Raw genomic sequence first — 20198 nt, 5'->3', positions numbered from 1 at the left:
TAGCACCATTTTAAAAATGGTGATGGAAGATGTGAAATTAGCAGCACCTCTGTGTCAGTGTAACACTTTTACATCAGCTTGAGCCCAACAGTAACATTTCTGTTAAGTGCTGCGAGGGGCCTAATACGTTGACCAGCCCCCCTTGATGAGACTGACGTTGTTGGGGAAATTCACAAACAAATCCTGTCAGAGCAGTTCTTTGTGTCTCCGAGGTAAGAGCACATCTGCCTTTGCATGCTTTATCTTTTTTTTTTTATCTATAAATGATTTAAAACGTTTGATCTTGCTTTATGTTTGAATATTCCCACGCTTGTGTAAGTTGATTTTAAGTACTGCTTATTTCACTTTGCACACCTTTTTTGTGTATCTTAAGGCCTGCATGCTGAGTGTCTCTAATTGTTTCATGCTGTTAATGATGTGATTCCTTTACAAGCTTCTTTTTACAACAGCAGTTGCTTTCTTGTGAAAGTTGCGTCTCTTAGACTCACGTGTAGTTTAGTTTAGCTTAAACGCAGTTTATTTGTGTAGCAAACCCTCCTAAATGACGGGAGGAAACGTCAGCCCACCGAAGTGGCTTTATTTGACCGCCTGCTGCTGTTTGCATTACTCTCGCAGATGGATCGTGTGCACCTGAGCGCGCGCCTCGCCAAGATTGTAGTGCTGGTGTGTGTGTGCGCGCTGCCGCTGAGGGGCCAGAGCCCCGGGCAGGTGGACCCTCTCACTTTGAGTCGCGCTGACGCGCAGTGCTGGGAGTCCTCCTCCGAGCTGCTGCTGGAGATGCGCGCGCCGCGGATCGCCGACACCGTGCCCGCCTTCTGGGACCTCATGGTGTTTTTGAAGTCGTCAGGCAACCGGAAGCATGGCGCTCTGTTCTGGGACCTGGCCCAGGTCTTCTGGGACCTCTACGTGGAGTGTGTTCTGTCCCGGAACCACGGGCTGGGAAGGCGGCACCTTGCGCAGCCGAGAGAGCGCATCACGGCCTCGCGCTCCCTCATCACGGACCGTAAGTAGGCCAGCAGGGTGCGTACCCAAATCCCGCGAGCTCTGTGTCCAGTTAATCAGATACACGGAAAACAGATGTGCGTTACTGTTAGAGTTTTTCAACAACGACAACCTTTAATCATGCTGTAAAAGTGGTTCACTTTTATTTTTAAAAATCATGCAAATTTAAAGCCAATTGTCTCGATAAATTTACTTCACAGGTTCAAGCTTGAAAAACCGCACATTAGAGCTACTTTCTAATTTTTAGTAATCCACGATTCTGCTGCAAGTAAGGTCAGCTCAAACAGCCCTAGTGTCAGCTGATCTGGCAGGACTCTTGAAAGAGTTAGGTTAATTGAAACCAGCCTAGTTAGGATAACTTCTTATTTAGTAACCCTAAATAACCATACTTTATAAAATTGTTCAAACTCATTAGCTTAACCTCAACACCCAACACCATCATAGTGAGAGAAACAAAAACATGTAAATGTATCAAAACTTCACATTTTATCATGAGAATGTACTTGGATACACAAAAAAAATTATGTGAAGAGAATGAATGGAAATTTTGAAAATAAGTGTTAATTAACAGAAACTAACTGCTAAGAATGCTATTCAGTCTATACTGCTCTTAATTACATTTACCTAAGTAATACATTGTACAAGAAATAGTATGTTTTCCCAGATTTGCATTAGTTTAACAAATGAGTAAAGTAAGACAAAAGTTGTTTTATTTCACAGCGAGTGTTTGCAGAGCATGACTTTTCAGAGCTCTTGAAAGTTTTTGGATGCACCAGTCCTGCAAGGTTCAGAAACACAACAGAATGAGTCTGTCAGGGTTTTACATTTACATTAAACTGATGATCTTTTTCTGACTGCATGAACTTTTAAATGGTGTGTGTACACACTGTGGACCATGATTCGATTTAAAACATGTCCTTCCCCACAAAATAATTTCAAATCAGATTGTCAAAAATTGCTTCAAGGAAAAAGTGCTTCAAGGAAAACCACAAGTTTTCTTTGAACATTTCAAAACTTTAGAAGATGAAAGATAAAAAATGAAACAACTGATCAAACTTTCCCTGTTCTTTGTACTATTGTTTTTGCTATTCAAGATCTTAAAAAAAGATGTCATCAGTGTTCCCTTTGAAATCTGCTGTTTATTTATTTGCACTTGATTATGTTCACTTACAGTCTATTTATGTTCAAGATACCCCAAATACTAGCAGCCTTTAAATTTTAATGAACAGAATCCAAAAGCAGTGTTTTACTACTATTACTGTACTTCTTTTACATGTTGTTTATTTGAGCTTGACAGCCATTACAACATTTTCTCTTTTAAGCCTGATAAAGCAACTTGGTTAATTTTAATAGTCAGGTTATCATGCAGTGCATTTTATTTGATTTTCCTGCTGCCTGATGTGAAATTACTTCTGAGGACATGTTTTGATTGTGTTCATAAAGGCAAAATGTTCCACACACCTCAGAATTAATTGCACTGGCATTATGAACAGTTAAATCATCAGAGAAAATAAGTGAGTCAGTTCTAGTGTCAACCATACATACCCAGTGCATTACATTACCTCCACAATGGTTCATACAGAAGAAACATTTTACAACATTGGTCCATATTCCTAATTAATCTAGCACATCTTTCTAGCATCTCTGTCTCATACATTCACAAGACCGACTTATGTACTTTTAAATAAAGTACCTCTGCCATAAAAAGGCAGTAAATATCAGCCTGATCTTACACATCAAACATAGAAGACAAATTAAATGAAGCAAAACTGCTCAAAAGACCTTGAGAAATTCTTATAGACCCCCTACACACAAAAGCATTCTTTAAAAATGGTTAGTTTCTTTGGAATGTCTTATTATGATCCTTTAGTAGATTGGTATTTAATAAGTGTTTAGGTTAAGTTTTAATTTAAATACTGTCAAATAAATCAAAGTGCAGATTTCACATTTTCTATTGAAGCACTTTCTCAGCACTTCTGTAAAAATGATTTGTGGGGTATTAATTATCACCTCATTTTTGTTATAAGCTGGAACCTAACCCATTATATCCAGATATGCAAATGAGAGGATTATACCTTAAATGCTTGATGATTATTTCTGTTTCACAAATGCCACTCTAATAGAGATTTTGGCTACACACCAAAGTCAGCCTAAGGCCAAAGTGAGGTTTCTCTGAACTGCTTGTCACCAAACAGCAATACCACAGTTAAATATCAAAATCAATGTGAATTCCATAGATTTGTCAACATTTCTGCACAATTAAATCATTAAAATGTAAAAATTAATGTAATTTGATGTGAAATGCACCATTCTAGAGAAACAGATGCCTATGAGTAGTTCATACATGGCTTTCGACAGACATTTCCCAGCCAATTGTGGTTCAGATCTTGCTAATTGACATGTAAAAGACCTTTGACTGAGCTGACCATGCAAAACTAATGCAGCATCTAGCCACACTCAATTAATGCCCATTAGAGAGGCCATGAGGTGGTTATAATTTTCTGGACTGTTATACTGAGATTATGACTTGTCTTGTGATCTCAAGATAATAAATGTTGCTTTCCCAAGATAACTTGATAATCTTGAGACCATGAGGAAAAATAAGTTGTGATACAGAAAGAACAACTTTTGTTATCTTGAAATCATGAAAAAAATCATTTGTGATTTTGAGAAACAACTTTTGTCAGCTTGAGATCACAAGAAAAAAAAATTATAACAACCTCATGATCTCTCTGGACTTCCATAGCGCACAGCTCCACAATTATATAATAGGAAGAGTCATATTCAAGAAGTTGTATGCAAACGTTTGAACACTCCCACTGTTTTGTTGATTTTCTAAGTGTAAATAACATCCTCTACATGGAATAAATAACACATCCTACAAGATTAAATGTGCCATTTTTTGTTTATACAATTTCTATTAATTTGCTGAGTTTAACATATTTGAATTGTTTACATTATGTTAAATTCAGCAAACAGTAATTGTTCTTTTAAATGTGCAGAGGTGTGTTCTCTGTAGAGGTTGTATACTTATTTTCACTTAGAAAATCAACAAACATAATCTGACTAGGGGTGCGCAGATTTTTGCATATGACTGTATGCAGCGCATGGAAAGACATTACATCAGGTGTTCCACAAGGAGGCAGGAAGAAGTTGTTTCGTCTGACCTATTTCTGCTATTTATGTCCACATAGTCCTGTTTGAAGACTCTCCTGATTTAGGGTATGCAGATGACATAGGACTGTCTCGTGCCATTAAAATCCCAGATTTGATGTGATATGATATTTCAGTGGAAAGAGAAGCAAGGCAACTTGAGAAACAACATGGTCCTCAATTGCAAGAAGTCAGTGCAGTTGAACACATGCTTTTCAGATACCTCCTCCTTTAATTCTTGGTGGACAGGATATTGTAATGGACACAAAATACTTAGACTTCCATTTGGATGACCACCTTAGTGGGATGTTTATATTGAGGCAGGAAGTGAAAAAAAATGCTCTGACTGACTGCATTTTCGCATAATCATGCCAAGAAATGAGCTTCCTGATGAAGATCTGGTTGATATATTTAACACTATAATCAGACCGTGTTTGGTGTATGGGAGTGTATTGCTTGTGAGCTGTACAGAGAAACAGCGAACCACCATTGACAATGCTGGGAAGGGGCCATCAAAATAATGACAAGGTTTCGAGAACATGCCTCAACCTAACCACACCCTCCATGATGCTTAGTACGGAGGAAAGAACAGGCCGATTTCTCTGGAACCTCAGTGAGCTGTCACTTTAGGTACAAGAATAAACAGACTGAGAAAGTCCACTATTTAATGGGGCGTAAGGCTTTTTAATACGTTGTAATTTAGATTTTGTAGTATTTAAATACACTGTAAATTTATGATTTATTTTTATTATTGTTGTTGACATTTAACTGTACATTCTGTATAATTCAATCATTGGAATGCAAGACAGAACTCAAAAGACACTTGTGCTTGCACCACTGCTGCAGCCGTATACATAGCTACAAATATAAATGTTATGTTTTAATGTCATTTGGCTATTTTGCACAATGACAGTCTGTGTCATTTTCAATGAAAAATAGTACCATGTGTTGGGTTATTATCACTTTTGTCATGACACATGTTGGCTGGAAGTTTATCTACACTTTTACTGTAGTTTACATTGACTCTCTATCTGCATCTTCCCTCTAGAGTCCTTTGTGCAGGAGTCACAGAGCCATTTCTCAAAGTTAAAGGAGTTTTCTCGGGGCTGGTTCCGAATCCAAGTGCAGCAAGTTGGACCACATAGCTTGCATCGTGGCACCCATCCAAAACCCTGGGACACCAAGAAAATTTCAAGTTTTTAACCATAGAGAAACTGCAGAGCAACCACCTTTTCTACCTGAAGTCTACTTTTCTGTGTTTAATAAAATCATTTGCATCATTTCTTGTTTATTCCAAGTCTGTTTAATGCATCAAGGGTTTTGATTATGTTTGATTATGTCGTAATGAGTTTTAACCCATTAATGTCCACCTGTGATTTTTTGTGCATTTTTCAAATCAATCAAACAAGAAAGTGACTTTAGTCATTTGGTCACACAACTGTACAGGTTATTAATAAAACAGCAAAAAAATCCAAATAGCGAATGAAAGTATAAAAATGATATGTAATCAAAAAACATTCAAGTGGATCCCATTAAGCCTCCTATACAAAATTTCCTCATTCTAGAGAAATCAGGGCTGGATTCACAAAAGTGTCTTAAGAAAGAAAATCTTTCTAAATGTGTGTTTTTTCTTAACATTCTTGAGAAAAAAAGAGAAATTGTTATTCTTCAAATAACTTCTTAAGAATTCTCTTATTTTTGTTTCTTAAACATTTTCTTAAGAATAATTCTAAGAACAAGTGGTATTTTTGAAAATATGTTCTTAAATGTTTTCTCAACCGCACAATAGCCTCACACTTGCCTTAGGCAGTAAGAGCTGACAAGGTCAGTGGCTAAATTTATCACGGACACAGTGTCTGCAACTCCTGCCCATCCTCATCCATCACCCCACAATTATCATAATTTTCAATGAGGATTTTTTTCCTTTTGGCTCTTTCTTCCACCATCACCTCTAGTTATTGTTTGCTAAATTCTATTGAACACTTGGTTTGATGGTTTTCCTCTATTTTGCTCCTCTGAGCAGATTAAACTAAATAACAGAATTAACGGTTAATACAATTTCAAAATGTATCTTGTTTATGGTACAGGGTAAATGCAATGTAGCTTACATAAGAAAACAATGAAGATTTTCTTAAAAAAATAATTAAGACTATCTTAAGAGAATTTTTCAAGAATTGCATTCAAGAATATTCTTATTACCTTCTTAGTGTTTGTCTTAAGAACCTTCGTGAGTTTTTTCTTAAGAAAGCTTCCATGAATCTGGCCCCTGAACTGCTTCTGCTGCTTCTTTACCTGGATATGAATAAGTTTTGTCAGGGTAATGTAGTCATCCCAGAATTACTCTTCCATTCCAGTACCATCACTGACACAGTTCATACACATGACATTACAAAGATGTGTAACTGGGTCAGAGTAATTGCTAACATTATAACGTTTGGGAAAATGCCTCAAAGATTCTGCAGTTTGCTCAGATAACATCACAATCTGCTGTTGTTAAACCACTATTATGAAATGGTAGTATGCGGTCTTGGACGCAGCCCTCGTGACTCGCTGTAAGGCGAAAACAGAACGGACTAGTTCATTTATTCTTGTAAGAGGGGGTGATTTTGGTTAGTTTCATTATTTTCCCTTGTCTTAGCAAACTAGCGCTCTCTAGTCAAACAGTATAGCACCATTTGTATACATTTTTAATTCAACAGCCCGGGTGTTTTTGCACAGTGAATCTTCTACAAGTGTAGGACTTGTTGAAACGACGCTGCGCCGCAAAAAGAAATTCCCGTCACAGTTTCATTTTCACTTTGAGCATATAAAACCGAGAACTCGCACTGCGTGACTCTGCAGCCTTAAACGTAAAGGCAGCTCGTCGTTTGTAGATTTTAAGGCAGATCGCTGTACTTAACTGGTTCGTTCTCAGTCACTCTGGAGAGCCAGGTCAGATCGGCCTATTCCTGACCATTAGGCTTAAATATGAAAAACACCTATAAGTTTCTTCCTGCTTTGAGCTGACGCTGCTGGCAAAGGCCGCCTTCCAGCATGGGAGACAGGGTGAGTACTGTGTACTGACTCATCATTAGCTAAACAGGCAGAGTTACAGGGGCTTTTAGGGGAATTTAAAGGTGGAGGTAAATTAGGCTGCTTCTGACAACGTTTACATGTTCAGTGGAAAGTGGAGGCAGTGTACTGTTCAGGAGGCGTCAAGCTACTGTTGAGAGTTGTTTGTTGGTGTTTTTGTTTTTCTTTCTTTTTAAATCTCGGTTTGGACTCTCTTGAATCGCGGTTTAAACTCACTTTTTATCCTGTGTTTTGCTGGACATCTGTGCCCCGCTGATTATACCGTGTCTCGGACATCCAGCGTTCACCTACTGCCTACCTGTCCGAGCCCTCACACTTCCTCCTCCCAACAGCCCTCAACTCTCCTGCGCCGCCTGGGCCTCATTCGCGGTGTATGGAGGTATTTCACAAAGCATTGTTTCTCAGGATAACTAATGCTGCCTTCAAGTCCTGTTGGAAACATCGGATATACGAGATGAATGCACATGAACGCCACCACAGTGTCGTATATTTACTAGTGGGAAATTGATTTTTCAATGAGCCCCGAGTTGGGTGCGTGTCAACAAAAAAGCAATGATAGCCGCTAACAAACTGGCTATATTTTAAGTTATTCATCAGCCACAACCCTGAACACTGCAAGCTAAAACCATCCACACATAGAAATACAGGTATAATTAAGCAATAAGCCACTTAAGACCGCACGTTACTGTGATTTTATCACGGGAAGGGTGTTCTATCCCTTCCCTGTAATGGCTTATTGCTTTTATAAAACGGCGGCCAACATAAAACATGATAAAATACACATTTTGTCAGAAAATAATTGATTATTAATAATAATCGACAAAAACAAGTAACCATGGACTGCTGAATGAGGAGAAGGCGTTAGGTCGCCCATCACTGTATACTGCAGCCATTAGCTACATTATTTTTTTTACTTTATGTCGTATAACAATTAACACATAATAGCACAGCACTGGCTAATGCAAGTACGTTTTGGTCATTACCACCACAAAGCTAATTTAGCACCAATTCAACAGTACCCCTCTTCCCCTGCTGGGGCTGAATCTCAAATGGCTCCCTGCTCCCTACATAGTGCACTACGTAGGAATTTAAATACTAAATCCTGCACATCAACGGTGCAAAATATGGCTAATAGTCATTTGGACTCACATCCATACTCGATAAATGATGCGCTATTTGGCTGCAGAGGCTAGAATTTCTAAACTTTCATAGCTAGCAGTCTATTTAGGGAGTACGGAGCAGTTTGGGATTCAGCCTGGGTTTGATGCTAATGTTACTTCTGACTGAAACATGAACATTTGAAGCGTGAAATTCTGCCATTTATACTGCCGTTTTACAGTTAATCATAACGTAAGTACTTTAATTCATGTCTGTGATATTAATGATGGAGTTGTTTAGGCAGGTTTAGGTTGTTAGCTATATTTTAGCCTCTTAACTAGCTGATCAGCCTAGTTCTAGTTAAGAGTTTAAATCGTGGATTTTACAACGGCTTTGAACACAGCTCAGCTCAATCAGTTTTTAGGACCTGAACTATCCATTTTATAAGCACGTTATGGAACACATCCATGAAAACACTGCTCCTCTCATAAGCATCTTCTGCTCTCCACTCTGTTGCAATAACACAAAATACACAGACTCTCTTTAATGAAAGAAACCCAAACACTACGTGAACACAAACCAAGTCGTACTTATGACCTCCGAAGTCGCAGGGAGGAACTGTTGTAAAAAGGTGGCTTAGCTCCACAGTTATTAGTATACTTGGTCAACATGCGTAGAAAAGGTCATGAAAAATGTCTGTTAGCTCTGAATAATGAGGGAAATCTAACCCCTGTATTTGAAGTAAATTTAGTTTGGGAAGTTAAAATATATATATATATATATATATATATATATATATATATATATGTGTGTTTTTCTCTGGTAATTTGTCAGTTCCAAATTGGGCACTTTCTCATCACCTGTTCCTCATGATTATAGACACTGGAGTTCCCAAAGATGCTGCTGGAGGTGCAGGATTCCCTCAGTCAAGCTGAGGTGCAGGAGCTGGTCTTTCTTTGCGCTGACCTGCTCAGGAAAGACCTCAGCACAGTGACCTCAGCCACAGATCTGTTTCTTCTGCTGCAGAAGGAGGACCTGCTGTCCTCAGAAGACCCTTCTCTGCTCACGGAGCTGCTGAGGATCATCAAACGCAAAAAACTTATCCAAGAGCTGCGCTTGGGTGCACAGCTTTTAAACAGACGCATCTCCCCTTACAGGTCAGTGGAAGTGTGCTGTATATTGTCATCATATCAAGACTTTGTAACTTCATTTTTTTTTTATTTAACAGTTGCCTTTTACATTGTGTGAACCGGGGTAATGGACCAATAGAAATGGTCCAAAATTACTTGGAATAAAGATTTTGTTACATTAACATAGATTATAGTTAAGAACACATTTTCCTTCTGCCACAAAGTTACTGTTTTGGAAATTTGAGGTTTTGTTAGGTCAGTGATGAAATGCTTCTCTGTTTGTCACCTGTTTAAATGCAAAGATGCAGATACTTTTAAATATCATGATTCTTAGCATGTGAGTGTAAATTTGTGGTTTTACTCTCCTCCGCAAAGACGAAGTTGTTTTTTTTTCTTTAGCTTGTTTCTTTCTGTAATAACTTTAGTAGGCAGTGATATGTTTGATTTTATAAAGTCCCTCCTTTTTCATAGAGAGCTGTTGTATGAGTTGGCAGAGAACACCTCAGCTAATGATCTAAAGAACATTAAGTTCTTGTTGAGCGAGACTCTACCTCTGAGAATACTGGAGAAAGACACGGTGAGTGTGGCCAGTGTGCACATACAGCCCTCAATCTGAAAATTGTACTGTATTCGGATCCACTCTTGATTTCCAGTCACAATGAACATTAAGTAAGTTATAAACTTTTTTCATTTATGAGGAGATACAAGACTAAAAACATGGTAGACCACCAAAACTGTCATCATCAGATCATGAGTATTTAAAGCTTTCATCTTTGAGAGAAAGGAGAAAACCAAGCTGTTGTTTCAGATCTGAAAAAATCCACAGGTCTGTCCTGTCCATCCTTCCACTATGAGAAGAAAACTCAATGCTTTTGGTTTGAAAGTATGTGTAGCTGCCAAGAAGCTGTTATTGGCTAGAGAGATAAAACAAACAAAAAATTCAAATCATACAATTTGCTGGTGTTCTCAGAACAATGGACTGACCACCCCAGTCCAGACCTCAACATCACTGAATGTGTTTGGGATTACTCACATTGTGAGAAGCAGAAAATACAACCAATTCTAAGAGTAAACTTTGGAGCAGATTTCTTCGAAAAAATTAAAGTCTTCCAAAAAGAATAGAAGCTGTAAAAAAATACAAAGGGTGGACACACTAGCTATTGACTCTAACTCTGACCTTAATTACAGGATATTTAATACATAAAGGGTGATCTCAGACTGTTGCACTGTGCTGTATAAAATGACCATTTCAGATGAGTGGTAATGTTGTGATGTTTGCTATTGTGATAACATTTACAGACATTGCTGCAGTTGTTTCTGGATTTGGAAAAAGCAGGTCTTTTGGATGCTGATAATCTGGACACTATAGAAAGAGTTATTGGCAGCAACCATCCCCGTTTACAGGCAAGAATCAAACAGTTTAAAATGAAGAGTGGTGAGTAACACAGTAATGTACTAATTCATGTTTTTCAGACTGTTGTACAAATTTAGTGTGTATTTTCTATGTATACTTCACTTTGTCCAGCAGCATGTGTGCTGACCTAATTCGCTTCTGTTATTTGGTGTGTAATATTAGCGAACAGAGTTTAGTCAAGGTGTTCCAAATTTTGGCTGCGCAATATATAGTTTGTTAATTGTTATCAGAATTTTGGCTTTTGAAATACTGATATCAGAGAAGGCTGCAAAATGCAAATGAGCCCATTTATAGGCTGTGTCTGAAATATAATAAATGCTGACTAGTCATACAGTATTCTGAGGCAGAAAGGCACCCAGTCATGTCAGAATTGAATGTTTGTATAAAATGCTGCCTGTTGAAATTGCTCTGTTTGGTTGTTTTTTGAAGGCAGCATAGATATGTTCATTTGCTGCCATATGTATCCCGTAATCCTTTGTATCAGCACTGATGTGGTTAGGAAAAAAATAGCACTGACAAAATGGGGAAGACTGACCATACAAATACAATACTTTTTGTTTTGGTTAGAGGTTAAGCATGCTAGCCTTCTTAAAAGACTTTTTTTTTCTGGGTGAAAGATGCTAACCTCATGATGCTAACAATTTGCAGTAAACTGTTGTAGCTTGGCAACAACATGATGTATAGCTGCCTTCAAAGCTTGTCTTAAATGCCACTTGATTGCAGGTACATTCATCACAAAGCTGACTTAGGAGACAGCACAGGCAGCAAGGTGTCAAGACAGATGCCTTTAATTTCAGACACAGCCAGTGTGTTTTCTTTTTTTACTGTGTGATGTAAACATCTAATCATTCTATCTTATAGTTCTAGGTAGTAGTGTGCGATATGGCAAAAATATTGTATCACAATACTTTCAGACATTTTTACGATACACAATTTGCAATTTACGTTTTTCTGACATTCAGTAAGTTAGGTTGGTACAGACAAGATAGAACTTGTATTGTGACATAATTTATCATGATAATGATAAAATATCTTCATACACCTTGTTCTAGGCAAGTGTTTCTGAATGAAGGTATTGATGCAATCAGACAGAAGTCTTTATGTCAGTTTTTTCCATGTCACATTATAAACGCACAATGCATTTTAATATATTGCAATCACAGTTTGTAGCAATGTAATTACAATTTTTATAGTATACGCAATTACTCTTGCTTAATTACAAGCAAAATGTTTGTCTGTTCTTTTCATAGATGCTGGCATCACTGCTCAGGAGACAAAGTGGAAGAATAAAACTGAATCTCAGGACTTTTCTGTAACCAAAACGCCAGTTCAGGTATTACACACTTCAGCAGCTATACATATTTATCCTTATATCATGCATCAGACTTCTTTTGGTGACATTCTGCCTGTGACAGGCCAAGATACACTATATGTCCAAAAGTCCCTTAGCTGCATATGGGCCAAAGGTCACCATGCCCAATGCCAAGCTAATTTCCTTCAATAGTATTTCCTTTTGTGTTCCTAATCTGATTTTCATTTGCAATTTTTAATCCTACCAGCCTGAATCCATACCTCAAAATGGGGACACAATGTCTGCTGTACACAAACAAGGTACAGTTATTGTGTAGTATAATAAGTATATTAAAGAGTATTACGATTCTGTGATTGCTTCAGAATTAAACTTTTTGTTTTAGGTTTGGAGAATCCAGTGCTGTACCCCCCATCGTTTTTTTCCCACCCCCAGTCTGCTGAGGTTTGTTGATGTTTCTGCCCTATCCGCTTCCTCCATACTGCAAAAATCAGATCACTCGCAGTTTCCTTTGCAGATCAGTAACATCATTTTGTTTCTTCCGCAGATGCCAACTTCACTGTTATCTTTCTCAGGTGAGGTGTAGAAGACCTGAAAATGGCTAATAGAGAAATAAGTCGCAAAAGTGAATATTATGAAAGCTGAGGCTGTCATATAGAGTAGCCCCAGAAAGTATTTAGACACTCTAACAAACTAATCATTAGTAAACTTCTTTTAGTTACTTTATACAATGTTTAACAAAATGATGGTACTGTTTGAGTGGAGAAAGCCTGGAGAACAATTTCAGCTACACTGCACTGAGGGTACTGTAAAGCATGACGTTGGAAACACTGGGTCTGGGGCTGTTTTTCTTACAGTGGTTCATTGATGGGATCATGAACTCGGAAGCCTACAAAGGCATTTAAATGCAAACCTGCAGAAGTCTGCAAAGAAACTGCTGAAACAATACGAGAGAAAATTGCTTCGTGTTGGTATGGTATTTTTAAAATAAATGCCACTTAGTTTGACATTCCTAACACGATGAACTTGTATATTTTTGCTGTCCCAAAAAACCCAAGTATCTTCGTTTTTTAGATTTTCATTTTTCTACATTATTTGAGTACACCAGCTGTCTTTTGTGCTGTGTGAAAATGAATGATGAATAGACTAATAGAAATGCTCCAGAATTGCTTGGACTAAAATCTCTTCACATTAAAAGTTCAGAATGTTTTTGCCCTCTTCTTTAAGTTATCGTTTTGGAGATGCTTGTTTTCTTTGGACAGAGATAATACTTAGGTATGGCACAAATGTCCAAATACTTTTTGGGGCCACATAATGGTTAAACCCTCTGGGCTAGCACTGCCATTTATAAAACTTGATTGTTAGGGGGATTCTCTAACAAAGTCAGTCTATATCCAGAAAGCAGACTTTTCTTTCATGTGTAATGTGATGTGGAACCTTAGCTAGCTGTGTGTACTATGTATTATGGTGTTCAGGTGATAATGTGGAGGGACAGATGGCTAACTTGAGTCTCAGTGAGAGTTCTGATGAAGGTATGCATCCACAACCCTTCCTCATCTTATTAAGCACTCTCTAACAATGTATGATCAGGTAATTCCTGTTGGCCTTTATACCTGTTCTGCTAATTTCTGAGGGCTTCTATATCTGTTTTGCTCTTAGTGCAATCACACCATGTGGAGATCACCTCAACAGTTGAAGAAAAGAACTGTTCTGGCCCTAACCAACAAAGCACTTTGGTAATATACTCCCATTTCCTTATCATTAATTCTTAAGTGTGTGTTTCTGTCTGTCTGCTCTGGTATGACAACTTCATGCACTTGTGTTGTAGAAACTGGAGGAATATGCTATGAAAGGAGATTGGAGAGGATTCTGCCTGATTATCAACAACTATGACTTCTCAAAGAGTTGCATATCATTAGGCAACAGAGAGGGAACAGACATAGATGCAGGTAAGCACACCTGACACATCTGAACTCAAACCTCAAGTAACCTGGAGCATGTTGCAACACAGCAAAAAAGGTTGATCAGTATATAGCTAGATTAACTGCTTGCCAGAAGAGGTTCTTTGGTGGGTTAATTCTCTTTGTGTGTGTGTGTGCACAGAAAATTTAAAGAATGTGTTCCGTTGGCTGGGATTTACTCCGGAGGTGGTGCGTGACTGCAGTAGGGCAAGTATGCTGGAGATGCTGAAGAAGCTGTGCAGTCGTGACCACAAACAGGCTGACTGTGTGGCATGCTGTGTGCTGACTCATGGCTATGAGGGTGGCGTGTATGGGGTGGACGGTAAGAAGGTGGCGCTGAGGGAGCTGATGGATCCTCTGTATGGCCATCAGTGCTTCTCCCTCAGCGACAAGCCCAAACTCTTCTTCATCCAGGCCTGCCAGGGTTCAAACGAGCAGCAGGTGATTTTCCTGCAGCCAGACGGCCCTAACGACAGCATGGAGACAGGCATCGTCTGTGATGCTCGCGTGCCCAGAGAGTCCATACCCTCAGGGGCTGACTTCCTCCTGGCCATGTCCACGGTGCCAAGCTTTGTCTCATACAGAGAGAAAACGAGGGGAACTTGGTTCATACAGTCACTGTGCAAGAACCTGCAACAGCTGGTGCCAAGGTGAGCGCATGCTGATTCATGTGTCTATATGTATGTGAGTGTATTGCTAACATACTATCATCATTGTAAATCCAACTGCCAAAACAAGGCCACAGTGCCTGGTGAAAGCATAGTTTACACAAATGAGTACTTTTCAGTATTTTCAGAAATTTCAGTACACACAAAGTGCAACATCCATAAAAAAAACAGAAAAAAATGCACTGTAATGTTACATATGCACTATAATGCTCAGTATGCCTACAATTACAGACACTTCTATAGCATAGAATATATTTCTATTATAATTCACAGTACACATTTTCTTGCAAACTCGGAATCAAAAAGAAGAAAAATAAGATTTTAAAAAAGTTAGCCAAAGTTAAGACAACACACACACATAACATATATTAATACACATCACACAAACAGAAAACACATTCAAGGGTAGGAGACTGTCATGAAATTGTATTTCTATAGACTCAGAACCATCATTCCTTACAGACATCTGGATATGGCATAATGTCACAGGAACTGGGTTAAGTGAATCTAATTGCCATTCACTGTGACACGCTCTGGACTAACACCCATAATGTTGTGTAGATTTATTGTCTGTAGTGGAATGTTTGCGGGGAAAGTAGAATTCTCACCAGAAAGTTTTAATGCTTGGGAACACTGAACCAGAAAATACTTCAGGTACATTTGTTGTTTAAATATAATTTCCCCTTGTATTTCTCCTGTGTGTGTGTGTTTGTGTGTGTGTGTGTGTGTGTGTGTAGGGGGGTTGATCTGCTGTCCATTCTGACTCAAGTGAACAATGACGTGAGCAGCAAGGCCGACAAAACTGGACAAAAAAAGCAGATCCCACAACCAGAATTTACACTGAGAAAAAGAATTGTCTTCCCTAGTCCAAGCAGCTCTCCACCCTCTTAAACATCTTTTAACAGGAATGTCATCTAGACTGTTACTCACAGCAATACACAAGACCTTTGTCATTTGTACACAACACAAACCTATACTTTTCTGAAACATACATTAGTAGATAGATAAGAATCATGTAAGTATCTCCAAATATTACATGTTGCATACTTAAAACCTTCTTCTGTATACCTGACACTGTGTGAATCACATTTGGGTTTACCGACTTGAATGTGAATCTTAAACAGATATGATATTAAATGTATAAAACATTAAAAGAAATGACAGGCTTACGGGTAAGTCATGTAAAATGACAGGTATTTTACAAACAATTTTAAAATGTTTTTTTTACAAATAAATAGTACATTTTACAAATATATTTTAATTACCAAATAATTCCACTATTTTCATATGGATCAACTCATGGACTATTGTTTCATGCATACTGTTTTGTTTTTTCCCTTGGTCAAGTTATCTAACTTGCTTGTCTTGCAATATGTCTCTTTATTGTCTATATCTCCTCATTTATTTTCTTTTGGCTCGTTTCTGTTTTTTATTTTTCTTTGTAGTTGTAATTCATACATTGATTTACTGTACATTTTCTTCATTTCACTAAAGGTTTATAGCAAATGATTTGTGAAAGTAAGACATTTTCTTGCATGATTTAGTTGTTTAGTTGTGTGCAGGCGATGTTTTATTGTAGTTTCAGTTATTTGGATTAACTTTCACACTCCAATTTTAAGATGGAAAATCAGTCGTTGCAGTGTAAAACACCCTGCAGGATTCAGTTAGTTCCTGGTTGGAACTAACTGAATCCTGAAGTACATTAATCATTGCCTGATCAATAACTGGTGTCAATAAAACATGTTTCAGCAACTGAGATGTTTTCTTATTTCTTATCAGGTACTGCAGTTATGTTTATGCTAAATGCTGTGGGAAGTTATGAATGTTTGAATTAAATTGTCCAAGCTACAGATAGCTTTATTTGTAAGTTGGAACAAATGCATTTGCTGCTTTGTATTATAAAGTGATGACTGTGATTAAAAATAAAAAAGTGTCTGAACCACAATGTTGAGCTGCTCTTAGCACTACAGTGGGAATATCTTTCTATTACAACTGATTCTTGAAGTTCTGAACAGAACTGTAGATATTTCTAATAATATTTAAACCAAAATCACTCATTTTATTATATTCCACTAAGTTTTTTTTTAATTACTGTCAGAAAGTCTCGGATCATGAATTAAAGGTTTTGTGACTCCAACTCAGTCAACACAGACGTTTATTTCAGAGAGTATTTTACCAAAAGAAAGCAAGGTAAATACACTTTATATCTTTTATATTTTACAGTTTATTTAGTGGGGGCTTCATTGTCACTGGAAAATATCTGTAGCTGAATGCACAACAAATTAGCCTACAAGTGCAGCAATTTCTGAATAGAGCTTTACATAATGCAATGCAAATAAAGGAAAACAACAGTGCAAGACTGTGCAAGTCTTAATTGAACACTTTTACTGTTTCTCCGCATGCCTGAACCAGGCCATCAATGTGCCTAGGAGCATGACGTCAAAGACCCTTCCCCTTCTTTGAGAGGCAGACTATTTAAAAAACAGCAAAATCCAACCACAGTATGTCACAGAGTGAGAAACATAATCACTGTTATAAGGGTTCTAATATATCATTGCTGTTGTAACAAAAGCTTGCATCTCCAAAATGGTGGTCCAATTTTGGACCATTTCTATTGGTCTATTTTCCATTTGTCATGAAACTCATGAAATTTCCACACAATGTAAAACAGCATCATGTATGAAAAACAAAAGCACAAAAAGTTAGAAGATGGTGACATGACATCAACATACAGTGCATCACACAATCACATGCAAATGTTTAAACACCCTGGTCAAATGACATCTTTTGTTGATTTTCTAAGTGAAAATAAGTTAACACACCCTCTACAGAGAACGTTTCAGCAAATTTTACTGCGAAATGTATTTTTATTTATGATGTGTACTTATTTTCACTTTCAAAAAAGCAACAAAGCTACAAAACACAATTTGACCAGGCAAAAAAGCAACAAAACACAATTTGACCAGGGACACCCAAATGTTTTTGCTGCATTGCTTCATAAAGTGATAAAAATCCTAATCACTATGTGGAGCTGCTCCTCAACAGGTCATATTTTTCTCTTACAACTGATATTCCAAGCTTTGCACGGTACCACAGATATGTATACACATATCCTAATCAAACCAAAATCACTTTTTTTTTATTTTGCAGCTTATTCATCACAAAAAAGCAGAAATAGAAACTGCAGAAACACTCCTGCCAAAGGATTTGCCCTCAATTTACCAGTAGAGTAAGGTAAATATACATGTTTCATACTAGTTGCAGCAACTTCTGCATGGGGCTTTAAAGGATCCATATGCTAAATTTCTTTTCTTTGGGTTCTACTTATGAGATTTGCATGATTTTATGCGCCTAAAATACTCTGAATTGATTTTTGCTGAACCATTTCCAACCTCTTTGTCTCTTAAAATTAAACACAGTGTTGTTGTTACTGTGCCTTTAAGATTCATATATGTAAATAACCTCTATTCTGACCTTCTGCCTTGTATTGTGCCTCATTCAAAAACCAGGCCAGGCTGAAACAGTGCTTATAACTTCAGTGTTTATGGGTGTGGCTTACCTGCTGTAGGCCAAACAGGTTCATAAATGTAAATGTTTTGGTTTTCCTGACATCACAGAAACAGTGCATTTAGAACAGCCTGCAACTTAGCTTCCATTCATGGACTGTATGGACTTAGGAGAGAATGATATGTTTTTGAAACGTTTATTATGTTTGCAGACTATATCAAACTCTTTTGATTTGTAAAAGTGTGGAAAATTAAATTTTCCATGATATGGGCTCTTTAAGTAAAGCACACTACACGAGCATATTTGTGCCTCAACCCGAACTCTAAAAGTGGCAGGGAGCTGTGCAAGTCCTGACTAAACAGCGTCTCTTTGCTTCTCTCTCTCTCTGTTCATATAAAATCACAGAATACTTGTTTCACTGCATCAGTTTCACTATATCTATGTCACTTAAACCCAAAGACAACAGCAATAATGTTCCCATGATTTAGATACTGCTTGATTTACTGAGTCACTCATACTCATTCAGGATGCAGGCTCTTCTTCTTCAGCCATCTCATCCAGCACACTGTCCTAGTATTTATGAACTCACAAACATACATGTTACAGCTTGCTCACTTACACATGCATAATGTTGGTCATACTGAATAGAATCTTTCAGAGTTATTATATAGTTATTACATTATTATAATGTAAATACACTTTGGTCACCTTGCACGAGGTGAAGGAGCTATTAAGGATGTCACAGGCTTTTTCAGGCAGAGCTGTGATTAAAGAGAAGAAAGCCTGGCTTGTTCCAACTGTCCAAATATTCTAAATCCAATTGTTTTCAATTCATCAGTTTGTAACTGCAACACCACTAAATAACTGCAGTTGGGAGGTTAATCAGACAAGGCTTTTGGGGGCTAAATTCTCTTTAAAGGCATGCAATGCCCATACGTACATCTTTGTTAGAGACTGAAACGTATGCTCTGGTACTTCAGTAACTGGTATGTGCAGGCAGAAACCCTGCCATCCACAAAAAGAGCACAGAAAACCATACTGTCCTACACAGCTAGTAGTAACTATTCCAACAGTGAAACTTCAAAGTTCTGTTGTAATGTGGATTTAAAGTTGCTTCAGTTTTATTTGAAACTGAGCATTTCTAAACCGGAAGGAAGGAAGGAAGGAAGGAAGGAAGGAAGGAAGAACAGAAGGAAGGAAGGAAGAACAGAAGGAAGGAAGGAAGGAAGGAAGGAAGGAAGGAAGCTACTGCTATTGCATGCTTCTTTCAGCCTTGTCCTCTACAACTATGAGGAAAGACACGAATAAAGCAATACTTCTATTGTATTCTGTTCCTTTTTTGTCATTTATGACATTGCCCAGGCTAACTCCTTATAATACTAATAATAATTTGATTTATATAGCACTTTTCATGCTGGTGGCAGCTCAAAGTGCTTTACAGACAGGTGCTAAGGGTTAAACAGTAACAAGTTTTAATTTAGAATTATGTACAAAAAAGACACAGATCCAATTAAAAGATAAATACCATGAGATATGGAGTTTTAATTAAATGCTAAGTTAAAGAGATATGTTTTTAGATGCTTCTTAGACATGAACACTGAGCGTGACTGTCTAATAAAAGGTGAAACTGAGTTCCAGAGTTTAGAAGCACAACAACTAAACGAGGCCTCTCCATATTTTCTGTATAAGATCAATATCAATGGACAGGCTAAACTACTGCAGGCTGAGTAGGTGTATGTATGTAAATGTGTTGGTTTTAATGACATAAAAACAAAAATAGTTTATTCGAAATAAGCCGTTTTTGCAGTTCATTTTCCATAAATGGATTGTATGGACAGTGAGTGGCAGATATAAAAAATGTAAATATCTGAAACTTTAGAAATG

At 37.6% G+C, this 20198-nt stretch overlaps 2 protein-coding genes across 4 annotated transcripts; both read left to right on the top strand.

Moving 5' to 3' along the window:
• The first annotated feature begins 615 nt into the window (after positions 1-615).
• On the top strand, positions 616-5358 carry LOC118810636 (protein FAM237A-like). Its single transcript, XM_036574569.1, has 2 exons — positions 616-1003; positions 5204-5358. Exons 1-2 carry the CDS (start codon positions 616-618, stop codon positions 5356-5358), a joined length of 543 nt encoding a protein of 180 aa, XP_036430462.1.
• Positions 5359-6735: 1377 nt separating this feature from the next.
• casp10 (caspase 10, apoptosis-related cysteine peptidase) lies at positions 6736-16744 on the top strand. Of its 3 annotated transcripts, XM_036567060.1 has the most exons (14): positions 6737-7200; positions 7508-7606; positions 9205-9482; positions 9927-10032; positions 10755-10890; positions 12120-12202; positions 12429-12480; positions 12564-12622; positions 12726-12753; positions 13654-13710; positions 13838-13914; positions 14007-14127; positions 14282-14789; positions 15545-16744. In XM_036567060.1, the coding sequence occupies exons 1-14, from the start codon at positions 7189-7191 to the stop codon at positions 15696-15698; spliced, it is 1770 nt and encodes a 589-aa protein (XP_036422953.1). In that variant the 5' UTR covers positions 6737-7188; the 3' UTR covers positions 15699-16744. The 3 variants fall into 3 exon arrangements, with proteins under 3 accessions (XP_036422962.1, XP_036422953.1, XP_036422969.1); XM_036567069.1 differs by lacking the exon at positions 13654-13710 and having other exon boundaries at positions 6736-7200; XM_036567076.1 differs by lacking the exon at positions 7508-7606 and having other exon boundaries at positions 6738-7200.
• Positions 16745-20198: the final 3454 nt, after the last annotated feature.

This window comes from Colossoma macropomum, unplaced genomic scaffold, assembly GCF_904425465.1.
Source record: "Colossoma macropomum unplaced genomic scaffold, Colossoma_macropomum, whole genome shotgun sequence".
NCBI classification, from domain to species: domain Eukaryota; kingdom Metazoa; phylum Chordata; class Actinopteri; order Characiformes; family Serrasalmidae; genus Colossoma; species Colossoma macropomum.
This window is presented reverse-complemented; position numbering and strand designations above follow the sequence as displayed.